At 46.7% G+C, this 10,605-nt stretch overlaps 1 protein-coding gene across 1 annotated transcript in view; it reads right to left on the bottom strand.

The window, feature by feature from the left end:
* The window catches only part of ADAM12 (ADAM metallopeptidase domain 12), a 368,998-nt gene that overhangs the window by 24,383 nt on the left and 334,010 nt on the right, over positions 1–10,605 (bottom strand). Inside the window, exons 15-18 of the mRNA XM_017537897.2 lie at positions 9,308–9,416; positions 9,001–9,199; positions 6,143–6,220; positions 3,169–3,277 (exon numbers count right to left, since the gene is read on the bottom strand). Of these exons, the coding sequence (XP_017393386.1) occupies positions 3,169–3,277; positions 6,143–6,220; positions 9,001–9,199; positions 9,308–9,416 (495 nt within the window). The remainder of the gene's footprint in view (positions 1–3,168; positions 3,278–6,142; positions 6,221–9,000; positions 9,200–9,307; positions 9,417–10,605) is intronic.

Here is a 10,605-nt window from a genome sequence, read left to right as displayed (position 1 = left end):
TATGACCTGCTGCCATTTTGTTTAGTACAGGTAAGAGCATCCTCAAGAGTATGGAAAGGAAGGAAAAATCAAACCCTCAGACTGATTTCTCACAGCAGCTATGGTCAGAGCCTGTCTGGGAAGGACTCCAAATGCTCAGACTTAGAGGAGATCTACTTGTGATGTCAGCTGGACTGTGGATTCCCAGAGGACAGGGATCTTGATTCATTCGTCTTCCCCCCAGCAAGGATCAGGGTGTACTTCATATTAGATAAGTGCACCACAGTCCTTTGAGGCTGCTGGTGATCGCCGTCAAGGTGACTGCAGTTGCCTGAGCTCTCCCGATCCTGCCCTCCCACCTGGACCCTCAGCTGGCTGTGGACCGCAGCAGCAGCAGCTCCTACTCCAGGGTAAGAATGTCTTTCATGCCCTATCGGTTTCTGGACCTCATCCCCCACTAACAAGGCCTATCAGGGATGTGTCTTAGCCTAAGCAAGACAGCCAACAGATGACAGTCTTGACTCATTTGTTAGTGTTACTGGAAAAGCATTGCTTCTGGTTTCCTAGCCAAAATGTCATTCTTTTCAGACCCTTAGCAGTGATCACAGGGGCTCTGGCTAGAGTTCTGGTGTCTCGTAACAAAGCTAATTTAAAAAGTGAGCCGCAAAAGTCTTGAACTATAGTTTCTAGTTCTATAAAGTAAACCCATAAGTCTTCAGTACATCAATCTATGAAACTGAACATTTACAGGGCCCCCACACTGAACCTGTTGCATGCCCCAGGGTTGCTAGGCCCGGGCAGTGAGTGACTCCATCTCCCTCCTCCCCATGACCAGCACGAGCACCGTGTCCTGTGTCCCCTCTTGTCGGCCCAGTCCACACTCTGGATCTTCGCATAGCCAGCTGTCTCTGCTTCAGAATGCACAATTCCCTCGCTGCTTCAGACCTCAACAGATGCAGAGTCCCCAGGAGTCTTCCTGCTGCTCCGTGGGGGTTGCTCCCCTCCCATGACGCCCTCTCTTCCCGCACTTATGCCATGTCATACTTGCTTAATGTCTCTCCAGCACCCAGGAGAGTGGCTGGCATGTGGCAGACACACAAGTACTCATTTAATGAGCCTTTGAGCCACGGCCCGGCCAGGAGCAGCAGGTCATGCTTGTTCACGGTCCGCCTTGATTTTATATATGTATGTGCAGGGTGGAGGCAGCGGTATTGAAAATGTACTTTCTTTTATGAAATAACGGCCACAGGGGATGGAGTTAGGCTCTTCACTTGTCTTGGCTTTTTAGCATTCTCTTTGTTAAATGAAGGCTCAGTGACTCTGTGAGTTCCCTGGCTTTTGGCAAACCCTCAAACCTGAGTACTGCCGGTCATGTATGTCCACACCGAAGAGCCACAGAGCTCACCGCCCTTTTACCTGCCTTCTTCCCTGTTTTGTTTCAATGCCATTCAGTTTGCCTGGCTGGACATACAATGCGTAGCTGGGGCTCTGATAAATTAAAAACTAAAACCTTGCTGTTTTCATAGAATGAATGCTAAAAAGCCACATCAGAGCATTAAGTTTCAGCCAGAGACCAGTCTTGAGGGCTGTCAAAGCTGAGCTGTCGCTGGGGCAAGGGGACCCTGGGCCCAAACCTTTCTTCTTCTCCATTGCTACAGAGGCTCAGTGAAAGGCCAGACTTTTGAGTTCTTTTCCTCCTTGCTGCAGGGCCTGCTACAGTGGTGACCTGGTGCTCTCTCAGGCGTGGCACTGAAGCACGCCCACATTTTAGCAGAAGCTGGACCAGGAACTCGCTGTTTCTGCAGACATGCCTGGTAGGCTGGACTTCCCCTCCCGAGCCGGGAGAGCTGTGTTGTGTCTGTCGTCATGGAAACGACGGCAAAGCCACAGAGTCAATGCTGCCTGTCACAGGAGGCCTTGGGCGGGCGTGACCTCCTCTGCAGCAGCACTGGGAGTGGTCTCCAAGTCATGGGAGGGCGCAGATGAGTGTCAGTGCAGCCGCAGGTGCGCGCTCACGCCATCCCACTGGCTCCTGGCCCCGGCTGCGCTCCCTGTTGGAGCTCTGCAGCTTCCTGCCTTGCTTCTTTGCCTCGAAAAGGCGCGTCATTCAGATTTGCCCCTGAATTGCCCAATAAGAACTCAAGAGAAAACAGCACCACATCAGGAGGCCATTTCTAAAGGTCATCTGAGGAAAAAGGGCTGCGATTCCAAGCACAGCCGCTACTAAGAGCTTCTTGGGGGACAGGCTGACCTGTGTCTAAATCTTAGCGAGATCCCATTAGATAAAATAGTTAACCTCCCTGAGCCTCAGGTTCTTTGTATATGAAAAAAGAATCATAGGACCTTCTTCGGAGTTGTGTAAGGAGTGGATGACGTCATGCGCATGAAATGCACCGCACAGCACCTGCACATCTGTTCCACACACAGAAGCTGCTGCAATGACTCCCACTCTCCCTTGACTGTCACTTTTACTAAAAGGTGGGTGTCTTTCCAGTAAGTCTTTTAAAAGGCATTGAGCTTCACACCTCTTTTTTTTTTTTTTTTTGAGACAGAGTTTCACTCATGTTACCCAGGCTGGAGTGCAATGGCGTGATCTCGGCTCACCGCAACCTCCGCCTCCTGGGTTCGGGCAATTCTCCTGCCTCAGCCTCCTGAGTAGCTGGGATTACAGGCACGCACCACCATGCCCAGCTAATTTTTTTTGTATTTTTAGTAGAGACGGGGTTTCACCATGTTGACCAGGATGGTCTCGATCTCTTGACCTCGTGATCCACCCGCCTCGGCCTCCCAAAGTGCTGGGATTACAGGCTTGAGCCACCGCGCCCGGCCTAGCTTCACACCTCTTGACCCTACCACACAGATGCTGGCCTTTACAAAGTCCTTCGACATGATGATGAAATTCATTCCCATTCAGCAGTTCACTATAGAAATGACCAATGACCTTAGCTAAGAGAAGCGTCACAGGCTAAGGAATTTGCAAACTCAGCCATTCAGTCAAAGCGGAGAGCAAGGGGCCTCGAAGATCAGGCAGGGATGAGAGGGGCATCTGGAAACTGGGGGAGACTCTAGGCTGTATAGATCCATGTGGGGCCCCCACCGGGTTTCTTACTGGTTCTACCTGCACAGCTGCTGACAGCTGGTCAGCCCACTGGCCCCCCACCTCCCACTGGGATGCAGGGCCTCACTGACCTGCTTGCCGGATGGGGCCGCTGTCTGTGCTTCCTCCAAAGCCAAACTTGTCACAGAAGGGAGGTGCCCAGTGGGCCTCACAGTGGCAGTTCTTCCTGTTGTTGCATACCTTTCAGGGCAGAGGGGAGGGGCGTGGGGTTAGGGCACACAGTCTGTGCATCACCACGGCAGAAGCAAGGGGGCCATGGTCAGAGCCCCCCAACACCCTAGCATAGCCAGACTCAGCACCTGCCATGGTGTGAATGAGCCCAAACTCTGCACGATGCACCACACAGGTGCAACCAGACCTGAGGCTGCAAAGACACACCATCTGCCTATTAGCGGCTGTTAAGAGTGATGAAGATTATTTGGGCTTATCTTCCCCCCCACCTCACTTCCTTCTCCATCTTCCTGTCTTCCTTTTTTAATCCAGAAGACTCACTGTCTGACCATGAGGAGAAGCCCCCTCAGCAGTGCAGAGGGACCCTGCTTTGGGGCTACAGACCCAGGGCCCTGGGGCACTGCGGGACCTGACAGATGCTCGGCATGTCCCTGTCTCCTTCAGACAGAAGGGTCAGAGGCTGTTGACTGCCAGGTCCCGAGGCAGGCTGGGGTCCAAGGCAGGCCACGGCAAGGCCTCCTATTTCCCAAGCCCAGCAGCGTGCGTGGGATTTCCACTGACACTTCCTGGAAGCCTCCCCCGTGTGTTGTTCCTGCAGTGTCTGCTTCCTTCTTGCAGTTTCCCTGTGGCTGTTCCCTGGCTTCCAGTCATGCACCAGGGTGCAAATCTAACAGTGGATTCCTTTCCTTGTGAAATAAGGGAATGGTTCTGGCACAGCAGGAAAGGGAGCCCAAGAAAGCCTGAGGAGGCTGTGCTTTGCCCTTGTTGGGCCCAGCTTGTAGACCAGAGCATTCCATGGAGGGGCCAGGAGCTCCTGCCCACCTGGTGACCAAGGGCTACTGATGCTGGCTGGACTCGTTACTGTACCAGATGTAACTAACTGAAAGTACATGAACCAATGGAATATGACCATGAAGACAAGATGATATATATTTAACGTATTTTTTTCTATGAAAATTAGGTTGTTAGATCCAGGCACGGTGGCTCACGCCTGTAATCCCAGCAACTGGGTGGCCAAGGTGGACAGATCACTTGAAGCCAAGAGTTCAAGACCAGCCTGGCCAACATGGTGAAACCCTATCTTTATAAAGGAAAAAAAAAAGTTGTTTTTTTTGTTGTTGTTTTGTTTTTTAAAGAAAATTAGGTTGCATCCTTTGGGAACACTGGATTAAGAAAAATCACTAAAAGAATTTCTGAAAAATTAGGAAGGGGACAGACAACTGCACAGTGATTGAGAAGAGCTGCAGAGGATGAGCAGGACGCTGTTCTTGGATGATGTTGAGTGTCCAAGGTTCCCCTCCATTTAAAGAAACAAACTAGAAATTATTGCTGATGCATTTTTAGGTGGTGTATATCAGGAAGTCGATGTCCAATTACCCAGAGGCCTCAGCCCTCCATCAAAATATGGCTGCCAGATACATACTTTCATATCTTACGGCGAAATAAAACGTGTGGAGTATACATCTCTCATGGAATGCTTCCCTGCTTCAACCAACTTGTTTTGATGAATCAACCACCCATCCCCACTGCTTCAGATAAGAAGGCCGACAGTCAAGATAGGCTTTCATAAGTTAGAAAGTAGACTGCTACAAAGCAGAAATTGAGTAGAATTAGCATGAGGCAGAGCCTATGCCAAATATAAGCGTCTTGCCTGATCCCTCAAAGATGCTCCTGCAGACATACTAGCCCCAGATGCACGCCTGCGCCGAATGGCCTCTCTCTGCAACTGTGGTCATGTGCCTCGTTTTACAACCCACATGAAGGTGCTGCTGTGAGGCTCTCCCATTAGGGTAGGACAATGGCCAAGCTACTCTTCAGCAATGCTTGGCCAGTTGCTCCACCTACCCAGCAAATGTGGACCTCTCCTCTCCCAGGTGTGAATGAGGGCTAGGGATATTGGAAAGGGAGTGGTCCAGGGTCCTCAACCAGCTTGCAGCTGGCCGGCCATATTACCTGAGGCACACCATCCCCCCCAGCTCAGGGCTTGGCTTCTTCAATAAAACAATGGGACTGGACTTGATTATCTCTTAACAGCCATCAGAAAATACTCTATGATCCAGTGAAGACATAAGAAGATTCCATTTTATACTGGGAGTCAGCTAGGCTTACTGTCAACACACCCATCTCAGGCGACACCGTGATCTTTATGGTTCCAGCATGATGGTAATTTACAACCTCACCCCCTCTCCTACCCCACAATTCTGTGTAGGAATCATTGGCAAGTGTCTGCAAGTTTTAAAATAAAGACTTTGGAGCATGATTTCTGTAAAAAAAGGTTTCAGGAAAACAAATGAACCTCTGGTGTGGTTAATCAAGACTAATATGATTCCATTGGAAATAATTAAGCCCATCAAGAAAAATAAATTATGTTTTAAGCAATTAGAGTCCTCTTCTAACCTAAAGGTTCTCTGAACTAAAATAACAGCCTTCTTTAGTTGAAACCCATTGTGTGTGATTTCAAGAACATGTGCTTAATATGATCTGTTGTCCTTGTTTCAATTCCTTCTGGAAGTATTTCAGTTCAGACACCGATTCTGAATGTTGGTAGCAAGAGGAACCGAGCTGTTTGAAATGTTAATTTGAAACTCGTCATGAAGGAAGGTTTGTTTTCAAATTACTTTGAACAACAAAAATCTTTTTTAAAATCATAGAATGTTAATTAAGAAGGTACTTACTACTCAATCTGATTTTCTTTGTTAAATAAAAATCACATGAAAAGGTCAAAGGAAATGAATGTCTTTAGAAGAAAATATTGCGAAGACACTAACGGCTCTATTTTAAAGATGCTATGGATTGCAAAACCTTTTACGAATGAGTGATTTATTGCTTAACTTGTTATGGGCTGGCTGTAAAAGGGCAGCTCAGCCTACTTACCCCCCTGCCGTGGCACTGCTCTGCGCACTCATGAACACCAAAGACGCTAATGTTTTGACATCGACGATTCAGGCAGATCTGTAGGAGGAGGGAAACACGCAAATATCTTAGTATTTCTCCAATCCCTCCAACACACACACATATGTGTATTAAAAAAAAAAAACAAGCAAAAGAAAGCTTGGAGAAGACTCAGCCTTCTCTCCGTTAATACAGATGCGGCATAACAATACATTCTACACTGGACTCTGGCCTGGATCCTGTTACCTGACTCCTCCAAACTCAGCACTGCTCGAGACGAAGTTCAATGGGAACACTATTAAATTATTTTGCATTTTATGGCTTTTAATGTAACTTTCAGTTGATCCTAAAATTATAACTGCTTTTCTTATGAGTTTTGTTTAGAACTTGTAATGAAACCCATGTACTGCAGCATTTTTTTTTCATCCATTAAAAGATATGGGAGAGGGTGAGACAGATTATTCCTTACCCCAGGGCTTGTATAGACATAGATGGAGAGACTCCAAGAATCCAGGATTGAAGAGTCTTTTAAGGGAGAGAATGAAATATGGGGACTTTTTCCAGATACAGACTGACAAGTAATATCATCAATGACATAAACCATCAGCAACGAGGCTCAGCAGAGGAAAACAGACGACTCCTTGAATTTATCAAGCTGTTGTAGTGGCAGGAATTTGCTAAATGATACTGGGCTGGCTGAAAGAGTTCAGCCTCATTTCAAAGGTGCATAATATACTCCAGACTCAAGGGGTGCAGCCCCTTCTTGTTCATAAGAGTTTACAAATCAGTGGAGTCAAAGGAAGAAAAATCTAATGTTTCAATGGCAGAAGAATTTTTAATCAAGTAGAACCTTCCTATGGAGAAGGTCACCCTCCGACCCCAACAGCTCATCTAATGCAAGAGGCATGCCCTTTGGGAGAAGTGCTGGCCAAGCCGCACTGAGGGGATCCCCACTCTGTGGGTGGGAAGCCTGGCCAAGGGGATGGTCACATTCCAGCTGATAAAAGAACCTGGCCTGATTACAGTGAACACAGAAGAGCCCTCATGGGAATCACTGCTAATCCCTGAGCCCTGAGAGAACCAAGGTGCTGAGATCAAAGCATATTTCATCTCGATGGAAAACAAACTTGATAAATTGAGCCCTTGGAATTTGAATGTCCAGATGTACCTGGCCCTGGCTGTTCAGGCTACGGTTTAAAAAACAGTTGTCAGTCAGAATGGCTCTTATTAAAAAGTCAAAAAATAACAGATGCTGGTGAGGTTGTGGAGAAAAAGGAACACTTATATACGGCTAGTGGAGTGTAAATTAGTTCAACCATTGTGGAAAACAGTGTAGTGATTCCTCAAAGGCCTAAAAACAAATTACCATTTGACCCAGCAAACCCATTCCTGGGTAATACCCAAAGAAGTATAAATCATTCTCTCATAAAGACACATGCACTATATGTGCATTGCGGCAATATTCACAATAGCGGAGACGTGAACGCAACCTAAATGTCCATCAATGATAGACTGGATAAAGAAAATGTGGTACATATATACCACGGAATACTATGCAGCCACAAAAAAGAATGAGATAATGTCCTTTGCAGGAACATGGATGGAGCCAGAGGCTATTTTCCTAAGCAAATTAATGGAGGAACAGAAAACCAAATGCCACATGCTCTCACTTATAAGTAGGAGCTAAATGATGAGAACACATAGACACATGGAGGGGAACAGCACACACTGGGCCTATCAGAGAGAGGAGGGTAAAGGAGGGAGAGGATCAGGAAAAATAACTGATAGGTATTAGGCTTAGTATCTGGGAGACAAAATAGTCTGTTCCACAAACCCCCATGACACAGTTTACTTACATAACAAACCTGCACATGTACCCCTGAACCTAAAATAAAAGTTAAAAAATAAAATATGACTTGAGACTAAAAAATTCGGGTGTCATTTTAATGTCAAGGCTTGAATATGAGCAAATGTGGGTAAGGAGACATTCAGAATGTGTAATAAGATCCACATTTTGTCCTACTTCTCAAGAAAAAAGGATTTGTGGCTCAAGGTGTGCAGGGGATGAAGACAGGGGAGTGGAGGGAGCACCTGTCCTCAGGATTCTGTCTCTGCTTCTGTCTTTTCTTCCTGTGACCTCATGTTAGTGAGTGATTTCAAGATCATGTTGAAAATGGAGTCGGAAAAAGCATTTGGGGGTTGTTTCATCTTTTCCCTAAAACATGGTAGCATTAGCTTGCTGTCATTTAGTCTGATGAGAAAGTTTGGTGAAAAATAAAAAAATCAGTATGGCAGAGCATGAAAATCTCAATTTCTTTCTTTTTTAAAAAAAGTTTGACTTTATTTCTAAACCTCACAATATCTCCATGTACCTTTCTCCCTGCTCTCGGAAAGGACTCCCTTTTGGTTTTGAGCTTTTCCCACTCCTTTCCCTCTCCTGTTCTTCTCTCTACAGGGCCTCTAAAAATACATCTGATTCCCCATTCTGTCCCGCTGAGGACAAACCCCCAAGAACTCTGTGCTAAAAACCAAGCCACATATCCAAAACCAATATAATATGCGATTGTATTTCTTTCCAAAGTAATTTCCTGCCTAGAAGTCCTCATGACACCTGGAGTGTAGAAATGCCTTAACACTCAAGGCCTGATTTTCCCCAATCTGCATTTTAACAGTCAGACCAGGATCTAGGATTTATTGACTTTTTTCTTGTAGGTGCACCTGAGAAGAAATAGATTTAGGAAAACAAACAAACCTTGTAACCCAGTTCTTGCACAGGACATTTTTCAATGGGCCCTGTTCCAGACTTACATTTACGATACAAGCAAACGTTTGGGTCTTACTTTTCCATCTCCACACTTTGTGCCTGCAAGCACAAGCCCTGGGTCCGGCATGTCATCGCCCAAGTACACGTGGGTCCCTCGGCACAGAATCCGGCCTCCTTCCTGCTGTGGGATGTTTGTTTCTATGGAAACGGCATTGGTCCCAATGACAGGCCGGCTGGCACCTCCTTGACACTGGATTTTTCCACATTTAGCATCTCTGGAAGGGTAAGAACAAACAATTCCCAAGAGAAACGGTTTGGAACCAACCCTATGCAATGTGGGAAGGTCACAAAGTGAAGGCTGCCGGGATGTCTGGATTCCATACCTCATCTCGCATTTGGCAAAGGAACTCTTGGAGTCTTTGCCACAGTTGCCATAAGGATCACCTGCAGAATTGACTCTCTCAAAGCAGATCCCAGGGGCAGGTTTAGCACCTGAAACAGAAGTAGAACTGCATTTGCATCTCCTGCAGGTGTTTTTCATGGTTTTCTTTGCATGACTCTGGGCCTCTCGAATGGTGAAGGGGAGTTGTATTCAAGAAGTCACACCCAGCGTCTGCACTGACTCATGGCGGGAGCTGGCCAGGGGAAGCCTAGGATGCCAGTAGCTCACATCCTCTCTTGACTCGGCCTACGGCAAAGCACATGTTTCATAGCTGACTCTTCGTTAGGTCTGCTATCTGGGCTCGTGGCATGTGTGGTCTCTCAGGAAATGAGGCCTGACTGTGGGACGAGATCCGATCCAGGGCAGAAAGGAGGTAGTTAGCTGGCTGCAGAGAAGGGGAAGCTTGCTCTCTTTAACAATATCCCACACAATTCCGGTGAGAAAATGCAAGTCAGGGCAGGCTCCAAAGGAGCAATGCAGGATGTCTTCTAAGATACCTTTAGTCCCATAAAGCTCTCTATAAGATCAAGTACTACCTTCTATTAATACCTTCTTTTTTTTTTTTTTTTTTTTTTGCAAGGCAGAGATTTCTCTCAGAGGCCATGGAGTCATAAACCCTGGTAATCCCTGTGTACCGCATGACAGGCTCCAGCAAAGAGGGTCATGGCAGCCACAGAGCTCAGGAAAGGCCATTTTTAGTACATCTAGCCATGGAAAGAGAGCACATTTAATTGGGGTTTGCAGTGCCAAAGCTCTGGAGGACTCTTGAATCCTGCGCTTAGTGATACCTGTTGAAGACTTTTGAGCAAGTTAAGAGAACATGCCACGTTCTTCAGAACAAACCATGTCCTGCGGCGTGGTCTTTTCTCCCCCTCGTTGGCATCCTGTTTGGGCACTTGATCTCAGATCGCTTCTGAAGGCCAGAAGCAGCTCCTAGTGACTGCTAAGCTCCTGGGACCGGGTGAATGGAGCTGACATCACTGCCATTCCACACAATGCTATTTTCATGTCCTAGATTCCGCTACCTTTATTATAAGGTAATTTCTTTCCTGGGAATTGCAGCCACTTAAAAATATATATATATTGCGATGCAATTCAAACGTGTCAGTTGATAAATTTGTTTTCCTTATAGGGAGCTATACAGAGATTTTGAGCAGTTCAGACATGGGAGGTCACAAACAGCTCACTGGCAGCCTGAGAGGAGAGCTGGATGAGGCTGGACTGAGGACTACAGAAGAA

The sequence above is a fragment of the Cebus imitator genome, unplaced genomic scaffold (genome assembly GCF_001604975.1).
Source record: "Cebus imitator isolate Cc_AM_T3 unplaced genomic scaffold, Cebus_imitator-1.0 Scaffold107, whole genome shotgun sequence".
Taxonomy (NCBI): Eukaryota; Metazoa; Chordata; class Mammalia; order Primates; family Cebidae; genus Cebus; species Cebus imitator.
Note: the sequence above shows the minus strand (reverse complement) of the source record. Positions and strands in the feature narration are given on the sequence as shown.